Here is a 14,869-nt window from a genome sequence, read left to right as displayed (position 1 = left end):
CCAATCAATGTAAGACCTTCATTGGCTTAACTTCTCATTCTCACTTTTGCAGGTGAGAAGCAAAGATTTGGCTATGAACGGTCAGGATTTGAGGTGGAGGAGTCCGATGGTCCAGATGAGGATGAAAATGACAATGAAGATGATGATGAAGACAGCCAAGCTGAGTCAGTCCTATCTACAACACCCTCGGTTACAGCCAGCCCCCAGCATCACCCATCTAGACACAGCCTGCAGGATGCCACAAGTGCTGACGAAGATATCCGACTTCCGGACTGTTTTGCTGGGGTTCACACAGACTCTATGGATGGTCTGCCAAAAGCGCTGCTAACAAAGATGACCGTCCTTAGCACGGTACAGTCCGTTAGCAGGAACTCCAGCTCCCCAGTAGAATTCACCCATCAGGAAGCACACGACGATAAAGCGCAGGAGAGAGGAGCAGGTCCCAGGAGTGCTAGTGCTACCCTTCCAGAAGTTGCTCCTAGATCTCCAGGTCATCAGATGTCGGTGGATTACCCAGATCCAGAAGCAGCCTTGGGGCATTCATTGATATCAACTATGGTTCTTACAAAGGTAGGATTCTGGTGGAGAAAGGGGGATTTTAACTCCTACTTTTAAAGATTATTTTGGAAATATTTGGAAGATCAAAATGTTTGTCTTTGCCTTAATTCTTGAAGTTGTTGGCTGATGCATCTTTAAAAGACTTCAAAGTAATTGAAGCACAAATATGTAGGACTGCAGAAACAGAAGCACCATAGGAGCACTGCTTTTAAAATAATGTGATTTTGATTGCATTTTCCCTGACAGGATTAATTGTAATATGGTCATTCCAGTTAAAATTTGGAGCTGGTAGACTGTATTACAAAAAAGCAGAGATATAACAGATTTGTAGAATGAACATATGGTGGTGGCTATGAAGTTTTCAGTGGAAAGTGATAGAAGTCTTTTCACTCTGAAATACAGACATAGAATCATTGGTAACTCCCAAGGGAAATTAATATAGTCCCAAAGGTTTTTGCCTTATCACTGTCAAAAAATTGTGCAAGTGCTTATCTCTCCTCCAAATATGCTTAGTAGTGGAATTAGAAAGAGCGCCATATGTTCAAGGAAACTGGGAAATTGCCCTTGCACAATAACGAAAGGAGAGACAAGCACAGAACTGAGACCTGAGTTCCCAGTGCTCTCGGTTTTTCTCCACACTGAAAGAATATTTTATTAGGAAAAGGATCAGTTTTGCCCATGCTCGTTCCAGACATATGGTTCTTTAGAGCATGCAGAAAGGTTAGGTCAGTCTATGTACAAGGCTGCAGGAATATTCAGTAATTTTTGCAACTAATGTCTATAAAACTCTGCTGAGGAAATCGCAGAGGGGAACTGGCAGGTGCTCAGCATTTTACAATTTCACTATATTTTAATGGACCTTAATGGGGACAGTGCAACTCTCATACCTCATTGACCCTAATGGTACCTCTTAAAGGTTTTGAATTCTTATTGCAAACCATGAACACATTAGAGCTTTCCAGAGTAATGCTCAGAAATGTGTGATGTAAAATGTCCGATAGTTTAAATAAAGGAGTGATTACTGCCTTCTCAGTGATGAATGCAATATTTACAAATATTGTATGGGTGCAATTACAGAAAAATAAGCAGTAGCAAATTTTCAAAAGCATAAACAGTAAGTAAAAATTTCATTATAGTTTAAGTACATATTGGCTTGTTTTTTCTTTGAAATCTGTACTATTGCGTTTATTTTTACAAATTTAAGATAACGAAGTGTTGACAAGGAGAAACGGGAAAAATTATTGTCGTATTTCACTGTGTGGCAAATGTTAATGCCTGCTTATAAGGTCTCTGAGTCCATGTGGCAAACATAAGTTCAAGCAATTTTGTGGTATGACAGGGAATAAAATGCAGTGGTCTCAAACCACTGTGGACATCTACCAGAAAAGGTAGAATCATAATATTTGGGTTTTATCCTTCCTTTGTTGCCAATAGATACCAAAAAAAAAAAAAAAAAAAAAAAGGCTGAATTTACTTCCTCATCAGATAGAGCCACTAAAGACTCAAGAAAATACTCACACAATTAATAATGTTAAATGGTCTCTATTAATATAGCTCTAATGATTCTCTACATTAATATAAAAAAAATATAAGTAATACAAGGTCATAGTTACTTGCTAGACCTCCTCATTTCCCAGATCGAAAAGAGGTAGCAGTTCTGGGTCTGATGTCTACAATCTGTTTCCAATGTGAATGTTTCTGGATCCAACTTCTAGCCATCAAAACAATGGGTAGAAGTTTCAGGGAAGCTCTGTGTTCCTGCAGGAGCTCCCATACCAGTTCATCAGGAGATCTTGCAAGATGTCAGGCAGTATTTAACTCTGAAAAAGATGTCGACTTCCTTCTGTCACCTAGCCTCCCATTTAGACTGGATGATACTGAGTAGTCCTTAAATTATTTTCTCCTTTACCAATACATTTCCCACTAGTGCTTTTCAAAAGCGTTTTTATAGCATTTCATTTTTGTGCCTGATCTAGAGATTTCTCAAGAGTTTAGTCAAAGCCATAGAATTACAGCTTAGGACCATATAAGTAAGGTCACACCACTTTATATATATTATGAATATGCTTAAAACTAAAAAGAGATCACACTCACAGTAGTTCATCTGTAACGTGTCAAAACAGATAGGCCTTAGAGATTGTAATTGCAGTTTAAGACTTCTCGTAGGTGTTGTTAGCAAAGGAGCTGCAGCAGCTAGGTCATTAACAGACTATATGAGAAGGAAAGGGGGCAGATTAACGCAATTATTAGTCTAGGTTTGTGCACCAAGTCAAGGCAAGCTGCGGCAAGAATAAAATGTAGGTCCCACATCTCACTCCAATATCCATCCATCACTTCAGCCTCTGAGGGCTCTACAGTTGTCATTCTTCTCTCTCCATTACTTCTCATCCATTCTCCAGATTAGAATCATATATGGACAAATGTGTCATGATATTATCTCTGCCTTCCACAGGCTGCAGTGCTACTACTGCAGCTGAACAGATGCCTCCAGTAAAGGAACCTCGTACATCAAAAATGCCAGCTTATTTAACCTTCTTGCCTGAGATGACTTCCACAATCTGCAGTTCTCCAAAACCTTTTTCTCCTTAAAAAAGTGTATGAAGAGTATCCAGCAATGTTTTTGAGTACTAGTGTTCAAGAGAAAGTAGCTAAGATAATTATGAGAGGAAAATTCAATTAGTGGGTTAGGAAGGAGTTGGAAAAAGAAAGGAAGGAAATTAGTTCATTGTTCAATCTGGGCAGTATATACTGTGAACCAGTTTGTTGTTGTTTTCTAAAGGGGAGGGTGGGAGGTTGGGAAGCATTCCAAACTACCTTGTATTTTCATTTAATTTAATGATAGCAGTAGCCATCATTTTTATACATCTCTGTTGTTCTCTGCCAGAGCACACCCTCTGTCAGCTCTCCCTCGTCATTGGTGGACCAGAGCATGCAGACAACAGGGTCATCACCGTATGCTGAAACTCAAGAAGAGAAGCTGCCCGGGTGCCCACAGCATGCCGCAGAATTGAGACCTCCTCAGACTCATCTCTTCAGCCACCTTCCTCTGCATTCGCAGCAGCAGGCCAAGACACCTTATGGCATGGTACCGGTAGGGGGAATTCAGGTGGTCCCTGCTGGCCTGGCCACATACTCCACATTCGTACCAATTCAAGCGGGGCCAGTGCAACTCACTATTCCTGCTGTTAGTGTGATTCACAGAACTACAAGTGCTCTCGGCGACACAGGTTGCGTGGTCTCCGGCACTGCAAATCCAATAGGAGTTGCTGAAGTAAACAGCGTTGTGCCATGTATTCCCATAGGTCAGATTAACGTGCCAGGCATCCAGAGTCTCAGCACACCAAGCTTACAGCCTCTTCCACCATTAGGCATGGAGACAGTGAATATCTTAGGGCTGACAAACACAAATATAGCCCCACAGATACACCCTTCAGGAATTACTTTAAATGCCGTGGGCCTACAAGTTTTGACTGCCAGTGCTTCTCCACAGAGCAATCCCAGCCCTCAGACGCACATTCCAGGTTTGCAAATACTGAACATAGCATTGCCTACTTTAATCCCTTCCGTCAGCCCAGTAAGTGTTGATGGACAAGGAACTTCTGAAACACCAGCTTCAAATAACAAAGCCTGTGATGTTCAACAAGAGCTGCCTCCTGTGAACTTCCCTGCAGCCAACATCAGTCAGGTCGCCAGGGCTGCTTCTCCTCAGGTGGCACCCAGTGCCCAGCGGTACAATGTAAAAAGCCTTTCAGAACCTGCCCCTCTGAATGACTATGAAAGACCTGATGGCCCAGGGAAAGCAGACATGGAAAAGACTGACCTTGCAAATCACATAAAGCCAAAGTGTGATGTCTCTTCTGTTCAGGTCAAAAGGGCTTCCACAGCAGAGCCCTGCTTAAAGGTGAATTCTGACGTTCTAACCAAGTCCCCAGTCCATCGAACTATCTCTCCAGATAGACAGGTACACAGGCCAACAGGATTGCCCCGAAGGCAAAATACAGTGCAGTTTAGTGATGGCAGCAGTGACGATGAGGATAGACTTATAATAGCAACCTAGTTTTTGTTTTTCATTGTGTTTATTTTTTTTTTATAACACTTACAGGTTTCTTTGCAAACCTTCCTTTCCTTAAAGCACATTTTTCTGACACAAACCCATTACTAATCTTTGTGCAATCACGAACTCTTGACCAATAATTGTTGTTTCTTGTCAGCTCCAGCCATTTTTGTACATGTTGTATAGACGATTGTGCCTTTTTGGAGTTTTATGTTTAGAAACCTGTACAGATTGTTGAATATATATATATAAAATATATATATATAAAATATGTATATTAAAACCAGGTAGTTGCTTGTGTTTAGTAAGTAAACATCTTATGTCAGATAAATAAAGGATTAAATTATATGTTGCACTGTTAAATGTAAATTTTTATGGCTGTGGGACAAAGTTTCTGTGTACAGATCTAGTATGTAAAACTCCATATTTATTGTATCCATATTAGTCTTGGAAAAGGGTCTGCCCATCTTTCTTGTGTAAGACAGTAGCTTTACACTTAAAAGAGAAATACAGTATCTGTGTTATGAAATATTACAGTAAAATTTTGTTTACTGACTTTACCATTGCTTATGTTGTGCCTTCTTGATACAGCCTAGTAGTTGGAGAGGTGCTTGACTCATTCATTTTAGTGCTGTTCCAGTTGCTTTCAAATTGAAAGGATTTGGTGATGGTGTATGCCCACATGATTTCACCTACCATGAGTGAACTACTCTTCAGGCTCACTTGGAGCAAAACCTTCCATTTCAAAACATCCAATGATGATGAAGTGGAGAGGGAATTCTTCAACTTTTGCTATAGTGAGCATCCATCAGCCCAATTTTTTCCACTTTGTAACTAAAACTTGAAAACTTCCCTAAGAGAAAATGGCAAAAGGGTTGAGACAAAATATTTTTTATTTGTAATCTTGAACTATAAAGCCACTTTTTGGAATTAAAATATTGTTGAGCAAGAAAGGAATAACTCCTTGTGTGTTCTTAATTGCAAGATCTGCCATGCAGTTGGTAAAAATGCCATTGTGATAATGAGGGTTTGGCATTACTAATTATCAGCAGCCTCTGATGAAACTTCATTTGAGAAAATCTTTATTTACAGCTAGACAAACCTAATTTCTCTCTAAATATGTATTTGTCTTACTCATTCAGAAAAAAAGAGAATAGAAGTTTTACATGTGTAGTGAATGTGCCCTTATTTCAACAACTCATCATTATGGGCATACAAGACATGGAAGGGTACCGGAAAAATGAAATTGAATAAAAATGTGTTTATACACAGTGAAAGCAATTTAAAGTTACCAAGAAATCTCTGATGTGTTCAACTACTTCAAGACTGAATACTCTCGCATGATATAGGGCTGTGCGTTCCTGACAGCTTTGAATTGACCCAGGGTTTGTGCTGTAATTTTTCAATAAAGTTGTTTTTTTCTCCTATGCCCCTACATCACATTATTGCAGTAAGTTTATAAAACTATTTTAACAACCAAATTCCAGTAGAAAACTAGAAGATGTAAATTAAAAGAATGATCACCTTTATGGAAATAATAAAGATGAGTGCATATAAAATAGCTGGAGAAGAAGGGTGGGAAGAAAGTCTTGAAAAAATTAGCAGTAAAACTGAATGTGAGCTGGGCTGCATTGTTCCCAGATTAACTCCTGTAACCAGCTCAGAGAAGTAATTCGTACTTCGTATTGCTCATATTCAAGAACAGTAATATCCTAGATCCGTTTTTAATTTTACATCTGCTTTTGTACTATACTCACATTGTACTCATTACATTATTCCATTACGGTGTGTTGTAAAACTGTAGGCGATGTTGAGTGAGCTTTATTAACTTTCAGAAAGAGCACTTCAGTACCAAAAAATCATTTATATTACTATGATTATCAGCCAATTGTACTAATCCAGCAATTAGAAACACACATACTAGAAAGGAGAAATTACTCTCAATTCAGACGTGAATGTGCATATAATTCCGTATTGTGTAGAACCTCATTGAGGGTCTGATCACCTGAACTACTAAGCCCTCTCAGCTCACACTGAAGTTAATGAGGGTTAAGAGTACTCAGACCCCACAGTGTCAGACTCAAATTTGTGAGTGTCTTACGTACAACCACTGTGTATGTAAAATGTCACTGTGCATTTGTATGTTCTTTTTATGAGAATGTAGTGATGTCAATGTGTCTTATATCATTATCATTTATACTGAATATGTGAAATTACCTCAATCAGCTGAAGTTACAAAAGCACTGCTGCATTACATGTGCTTCGAGAGCCTGAAACTAACCTTTGCTAGTGGAATCAGGTGAAGCTTTATTGTCAAATTTAATGAGCCCAAGAAACTTTGCCTTAGTTTTAGCTTCTGTAAAATAGATGCATGCAAACAAAATAGAACTGTGCTAATTAATTTGAGCTATTTGTCTACAGCTTGACCAAAAAAGATGTCTGAATCAGAAAGATTTACAGCAAAGTAAAACTATCTCCAAAATTTTGAATGCTATCACAAGTATTATTATTTCTCTGAATTTAATAAGCAATGAGTAAGAAATTGCTGTTCCATACACCCTAAAGTCCTGATTTTACTAACCATTTAGAAACTCCAGAGATTTACTGTATACACATCTTAAATATTTACTTGACTAGCAGTGTGCGTGTGCTCGCATTCTAAGGATTAATTCCAGGGAATACTGTACTAGTATAGAAGCATAGAAAAAGTCACTAATTTAACACGATGTTCAACCTGGTGAATCAGACTATTGACATGTGCCTCTTCTCTATTTTAGGTGCTTTGAAGACATCAAGGTCAAGAGATGGAACAGAGGTATTGTGAAGAAGAAGAATTACAAATCAACAGATGTGTCATGAAGAGGAATGATAAGACATGCGTGTCAGTTGGTAAGTTAATAGCAACAAAATAAAGGGAAAGGCAAAGAGGTCAATGTGTTGTACACTGATTGACACAGGTCAATCAGTATTTTGATAGCGAGCAATCACCACACATAGCCAGACAATGCAGGTGAGCCAGTGTTTGAAGAAGGAACTCCACTAATAATGGAAAGATTAGCGGGTAGTTACAGTTATATCTAACCTTGTTTGAATGGAGCAGGAGGAAATCATTCTTTTTTAGAAGACAGGTATTTGTCATCCCAAACATTATATTGTTTTCCTTCCATCTAATGTGTTTTAGAATAAATGCTCCTTGAAGTAACTCTACAACATTGTGTAACAGTAAAAAAAAAAAATAGGAGCATGAGCAGACATGAGGTTAAAATCCTTACCTCTCCTTTGTTACTATCTGTCAGTTTCGCTTTAATCATGCACACAACAAACATCTTTGTATCAGCATACACAGGTGTCCTGTTTTGGTGCAAGCATGTGATCACCATGTTAGCAAGTCTGAATCATTCTCTTTTCATTTTGAATGGTGTTCTGTCCTCATTCACTTGTTTGGAGTCATAAATGATGGGAAAATTGCATTCCCCTTGCCACAGGGATCCTTCTGTTCAAGTCCGTAGCAAGTATTTCAGAGCTCTGCCAATGCAGGATTAGGCTGCTCTTCAGATGGTGTAAATTGTCACAGCTGAATTGGAGTAAATAGCACTGGAGCTATTTACTCAAGTATCAACCTTTAATATCTCTGTCAGACACCCTTTGGCAAATCCAGCCCAGCTGTTTCAAACATTAAAAGGCCAGGGCAAGTGTTGCCTCTCTGTGCCTCAGCTGCAACCAGGCAAAGTCTGATGGCTTTGCGCAACCTGTTCTTATCAGGAGGATACAAGCAGGCACTAGCTAAAGGCTGGGCACAAATGCCCATCAGACAGCTGCTGTAGGGACATGGTGTGGTCAACTTCTGTGAGACCCATACAGATACTTAGCTGTTACATTCCAAAAACACTGACTACAGAAAGAATAGATCAGTAGCCTGTAGCCCTCCTCTTTCAACACGGACCTCAATTTCTTATGACAATGTGTGATGTTTGTCAGTAATATTTGGGTGTCTGATTTCAAAACTCTGGCTGTCCAACAAAAGTATTGATTTGGAAATGTGGACTCTAATTAAAAAATGTCTGCATTCCCTGTTTGGGCTTAGAAATGTTGCAGCATGATCGACCCGTTGCTCTTTAGGACAAGACCCTATAGAGACAGATGCTTTTGCTGTAACTGGCCTCAGATCCTCTTGTTCTGTAGCACTTGGTCACCAGACACAACTGCCAGCCTCTGGGCTGTAGCTGAAATAAAAAAAAACCTTGTTACGTCCAAGCAGGGATGATCTGTCCTGCATTGATTACTGCTGCAGTTTACACTTTGCACCTTCCAGCTCTCAGGTAACTTGCTGTGGCTTTCAGGATGCTGTCAATTATGCTCTGAGGCTACAGCAGCACACCCATGGTCCTTATCAGCCAGTCCACTGTCAGAAAGTCTGACAAGAGCATTTTACATACAAACAAATTCAAATGCATTTCAAATACTTTCATCTCAGACAATATGAGCTGAACACAGCCTGGATCACCCTAAAACCAAAGATGTACTGTGAAACAAAAATATACCATGCCTTACGCTTAGCAAAACATTCTGTATTGGTTCTGAATAAGCCAATTTATCTCACGGTGATTTCACTGACATGTACGTTAAGCAGAATATAAAATGAATCCCTCACTATAGTGCTTATCACAGAAGTCCTCATTTTCACAAGACAATGCTCACTAAGGTTTTATAAACACTTCACTTTAAACCTGCAGATCACCTTTCGAATGCCTGTTTAATATGAACAGTTTCGTCAAAACAGAATAAAAGATAATCAGTTTTAACACGATTGACTCACCAAAAACCAGTGAAACCAAACAATCTACCTGTAAGAGTATTTTCTCAAGGTAGCCTTCAGCTAATTTATCTGAAAGGCCATTGGTTCTGTTGCTTTTGAAAGATCTTCTGAGACCAGTTACACTTCTTATAATAGGGAATCCTTTACTTTGCTTTCATGATTTATAATATGGGCAATAGGTGTCATCCATCTTGACTGACTGTTGTGGTCAGTCTCTTTTTGTGTATGCTAAATCATCAATGTCTAAGAAACCATGTGACTAGGATTGTCTTTCTGTGTCTTAAGGGATTTGTCTTTGCCTGCAAGGGTCCTCAGTACCCACCAAGGGTTATTTTTAATGATCTACCAAATACCAGAGGCTAATGACTTAGATCACAGAAACTATTTATGGCTTATATCTTTGAGGATGAGACTATTTTCATAGGCCTAGATATTGGATTGCTAATTCTATTGTTGGCTTAGGATAAAAACAAGCTATGTTAAAATACTTCCAATTGATTATTAGATAATTTTATACTGGAATGTCTGTGGGTGGATGGGCAAACAGCAATAAGGGTGTAACAGCATGTAATTATTTGATTTGATGCTCATGCTGTGTTCCAAAGATGTTGAATCAAGAAAAACCTTATGGCAAAAATGTTACTGGTGTAATGTTTGCCCCCCCCCCCCCCCCCAGCCCCTTCTCCTCTCTATGGTGGCCAGACTACTGAAAACGTTAGGATGCTGATGGTGACTTTCAGATACTCCACATGAGATCTACAAAAACCATGTTAATTGAAAGATGACAAGGCTTTACATTCCTAAGGTTCAGTTATGGAAAGAAAACTGTCCTAGGATCAGTCAATTAGCTAGGCATGCTTAGTTTTCTTTGGTAATGGTAGGCTTGTTTTCCCCAATAAGGTCAAATGTTAAGGCCTGTTTGGTTTTGTGGCTGTACTCTTTAGTATATTTGAAATCCATTACCAACAATGAGGCATTTGTGCTGGAAACAGGTCAAATGAAAGCAGTTTGTAAATTCAAATAACCCTAACATTTCCTCTTTTTGTTAAGTTACATGATTAAAACATCCTTCTTGTGCTTTAGAAGTTCCATCTCAGCCAACTGCAAGTCATTCACCTATGAGGTATTTCAGTGTTTGTACCTAAATACTTTATAATTGGATTCCTCCTTCTGAGAAACAAAACACAGTAATATGTAATATGATTTGACATAGATATCAGTTGCATCTCAAATATCACAGCTGTCTAATAAAATTATTGACTATTAGAGTATAAAATCATTGACTTAGAGTCAATCCCAAGGCCTTGTCAGTTCACTGCTCTAGAAGCAGCCGAGGAAGTGAGTTTGCAGCCCTCTCATTTGGGCTTTGCACAAGGCATGCACAAGACTTGCACAAGGCTTGCCCCTATCACAGCAACAGCCCGCTTTCCAAAAGGCATTTCCCCAGGAAGTGCATGCGAGGTAGGAGTGATCACTGGACGCGCATGGGCACAGTGCCGAGTGTGGAGGGACTGTTGCTGTGTCCATCTGCCCATGTCCCAGAAGTGCCGGGGCCCTGGTGCACAAGCAGGCATGTTGCCAACATTCCCTGCCCACATGGGAGGTGCTCAGCACAGGGCTTTGTGCGGGTGCAGCGGTGGCATGTGCCTAAGGACAGTCCTGACACAGATCCTGCTCCCTGCTGTAGCCCCATTAAGGGGCACACCACAGCAAAGAGAAACAGTGAGCTCTGCCTGCTTTGCTTGTCTGCTGTCAACACGAAGCCACCTATGGTGTGCAGGGCTAGGAGGAAGTACATGGGCACTTTCTTCCTTGTGGGATTTTTTGAGCCAGGTTACAATCTGACTGTGGAAAAAAAATACATTTTTTTCAGAATGCCTGGTGCTAAAAGCCTTGGGACCGGGTTTTGAAAAAGGCCTAAGTGGAAAGTCATGGTCTTGAGACTGCAGCCTCTCCCATCCCTTACAGCCATGATATGTCTGAACGGGTGAAGTCAAAACTCCCTGTTTGAACTGAAAGTTCCTACCGTTCCATTTCTGCTAATGTTCAAAACTCCTGAGCCTGAGTACTGTCTGTCTAGCACTCATCTCCCCTCCTCAGGGATCCAGGTACCAGGTAGATTACTTCTGTGAGGTGCTCCGTGCCTCGGGTGCACTTTGCACACAGAAAGGTCACATCTTTTTGCACAAACTGATTGCGGGGGCTTCATGTTGAAAATATGAGTGTCAGGAGAAAGGAAGTGGTGATGCCCACTTACTATGTAGGAGGCTCCCAATAGTGCAGCAGTGTGCTGGTCATGCCCTTGGGGCACTCAGCCAGAGTGTTGCGAAGATGGATGCAGTCACCATCTTCTCATGGGAGGCTGAAGAGTGCTTGCCTTGCACAAGCACTCTCCTTGCAGGCCAGGGACTGTGCCAGAGTGGGAGTGATGCCCGCTTCGCTCTCGGGCAGAAACTAGGCCAAAATGGAAGAAAGAGGGAATGAGTACAAGGCAGAGCAAGCCAGAGAGATCACCATGCTGTAACCAGGCTGTTTGGTTACTCTGGCACAGGAAGGCAGCCTTCTGTATTTATCACTGTTACCCAGCATTAGGTGTGTCTCTGGTTTGCAAAAACATTCTGGGAGCCACAATGGAAGTAAATGTTGAAACAGGGACTCTGCAAAACAGAAATTGTGTTTTCATCTGCACACTGGATGGTTTTGCTCCACCAACAGATCAGGTGGGTGGTTCAGAAACCATTTTTGATGCTTAGCAGTTTAAAATTGTCTCTCTCTCTTTCTTTGTTTATTCCCGTATCTGTAATCATCTATGATTCTTTCTTTTTTACAGTATTTCATAGTAAGAGCCCACACATCTAATGCTGATTAATTCTGCTGGACTGGATAACTGGCTCCCCTGTGGATATCCCGTTTTCCAGTGAATCATCATTTCTCCTTGATACATCCTCTAACTCAGATCAAAGATCCAGAATATATTAGATATGAAGACATCAGACAGCTCAAACAGATTAGAAGAGACACACACAAAAAAAATGCATCCCAGCTTCTCCCTCATGTCCTGCTGGAAACTGGCATGCTGAACACAATCCTAAGCACTTGCTATAAAAGTGACAGTAGACAGAAAAAAATGAGACCTTGGAAATTATTTATTTTACCTAGAGTCTTCTACAAAGTCTTCTTTCCTTTTTTAGTTTTCCCTCACATTTGGAAGCTCTTTGGGCTAGATTCTCATCTGATGGAAAATGACATCTGTAAGCTTCAGTGGAGCTGCACTAAGTGCACCAGCAGAGGACCTGGGACTATCCAAGTATTGACCCTTGCCTACAAATACACAGATTAAAAGAATGTGAAAACATGTGGTCTGTTTTTCCAAGTTTATGTAGTCTGTTGTGTTCTTTATGGTTTTATTCAATTTTCCATCTAGTTGTATGAACAACTGAAAAAAATCTGTACCAGTGAAGTGCCCAAAACTTAAGGTCATGAGGTCAAACTGGATTATTTTAATAGTCCCTTCTCCCCTTGCAATCTTTGAACACAGGTCTTATCTGATAAGTCAGTTAAAGTCTTTATTTCAGCAGTGTTTGATCTTGATGATTGCACAAATAGTTACTCTTTTAAGATTTTGAACTTTTTTTAAAAAATAGAATTTTAAACTCTCCTTTTAATGGGTGCCTCTAAGAATGAGAGCCGTGTTTGGTCTAAGGCAGCAGACAATGTGTTTGGATAGCTAGAGAGACCATTTTTATGGGAGTGTTTGAACAATATATTGTATTTTTTTTCAAGAAGCTGTTCCTCCAGTAAGTGGAAATGATTGAATGAAAGACCAAAGGACTGTCCGTTTTCTGTCATTAAGCTAATATAATAGGAAGATCAACTGTGCTGCTCTTAAATCTTAGAATGCACTGTATCAGGCTTTTACTGCTAGATTTCTAACTCTTCTACTCGCCTTCTGCAACATGACTGTACTTTGAGCGGGGGAAAAAACAACACTTCTGGAGTTCTCTGCTTAATCTTATGCACTGTGAATAATCAACTGAAGACGATGAAGGAAAAAATATGAGAGCAGGAACGCTCTCTACAAATACTCAGCAAAATCATTAGATCTGCCTATTCTCAATCAGTGAAGTCTTGGCAGAATTTAGCTATTTTTTTAATCGAGACTATTGTTTGTCCGAGTCCTCAGGTAGGTGATGCTCAGCTGCTGATGTTTTCTTTGAGTAAAAATGTCAGCAAGGTCTGATACTAAATTGTTCTCTGCCTCCAGAAAACCCAGGTATGGGAGTATTGCGACATGGCACTGTGGTGAGTGGCCTGTGAGTGGAGCTCAGAGTTTCCCTCTCCGGGCAGCTCCCAGGCTGGGGCAGTCAGCAGGGCCACAGCAGCCATCCGAGGAAGGTGGGACTGCGGCTGAAGGGGTGAGGGTGTATGACATGAAAAAGATTTGCCTTCTGCGTAGAGATGGGAAACTCATTCCAGTCCTGAGGAAAAATAGCTCTTCTCTTCATTTTTAATAATCTGTGGTATTTCTGTTTTTTTCTTCCCCCCTTAATTGGAACCACCTGTGCCACGCACACCTAATTAGCAATGCACCAGAAATGAAGACTGATAATATCATTTTACCAGATTTGAGAGGAGGGGGCAACTGTTGGTCTATCAAATATGGAAGGAGTTTGTGGGTGCCAGATAGGCATGCCAGAACATATGCTTGAAACTTCACTGTCAATGTAGGCTATTATATCTGATATTTTGCCACAGTGGTGAGGGAGACAAGAACTGCTATTTTTTTTTAGTTGGGTACTATCTAATTTCTCAAGGAGTTTAAACTCCTACCTCCATTGTATTAGGGACCACTTACTGAGAACAAATTTTGTGTTTTATGTTTGTATGACAAGGCAATTTTGTCAGCCTCACACCAGAATAACAAGAAGACAATAAAGCTGCCTCCATAAAGGTGGTGCCAAATGTGGGAAAATCCAGCTAGAGCTAGGTATGCACATATCCTTATAGGTATTATCTTCTGAGTTTGTGATATTTACTTAAAAAAATGAGCCACCTGGGAAGGGGTTGGATTTTGATGTTTTGGATGAATGAGGGTGAATACTTTTAAAATAATTGTTTGGGACAGAAAATTAAGGCAAAGCCTGGCTTTGGTGATGTCGGGAGCAGTCCCTTACTGCCTTCAGAATGGCCAGGATTTCACTCACGGATTTTTAAGACCAGAGCATGGAGAATATCTAAAAACTGATTATGGGTATTTCTGGCACAATGGGGATTGCTGTTAATGACACAGGAAAGTGATTTTTTTTAACCTGGCATTGCTCCTTCAAGCGAATTAATGTCTGATACATTTGCATTTCTATGTGTCATTAACCAAGATGCCTAGTACAGGAGCTAAAGCTTGTGTCTGCTGGCTAAAGTAAATCCTACTAATGTGCTTTTCC

At 40.2% G+C, this 14,869-nt stretch overlaps 1 protein-coding gene across 8 annotated transcripts in view; it reads left to right on the top strand.

The window, feature by feature from the left end:
* HIVEP1 (HIVEP zinc finger 1) overlaps positions 1-12,783 on the top strand; it is a 131,018-nt gene extending 118,235 nt beyond the window's left edge. For 6 of the 8 annotated variants that reach the window (XM_064507046.1, XM_064507043.1, XM_064507044.1 and 3 more), the window contains 2 exons: positions 53-570; positions 3,443-5,172. In XM_064507046.1, the coding sequence (XP_064363116.1) occupies positions 53-570; positions 3,443-4,615 (1,691 nt within the window). In that variant the 3' untranslated portion in view covers positions 4,616-5,172. Of the gene's footprint in view, positions 1-52; positions 571-3,442; positions 5,173-7,389; positions 7,502-12,258 lie in introns of those variants that run through there. The other 2 variants (XR_010387824.1, XR_010387823.1) reach the window with 2 other exon arrangements.
* The last annotated feature ends 2,086 nt before the right edge of the window (positions 12,784-14,869 follow it).

This window comes from Dromaius novaehollandiae, chromosome 2, assembly GCF_036370855.1.
Source record: "Dromaius novaehollandiae isolate bDroNov1 chromosome 2, bDroNov1.hap1, whole genome shotgun sequence".
NCBI classification, from domain to species: domain Eukaryota; kingdom Metazoa; phylum Chordata; class Aves; order Casuariiformes; family Dromaiidae; genus Dromaius; species Dromaius novaehollandiae.
The sequence above is the reverse complement of the archived record's forward strand: the minus strand, read 5'-3'. Positions and strand labels throughout refer to the sequence as shown.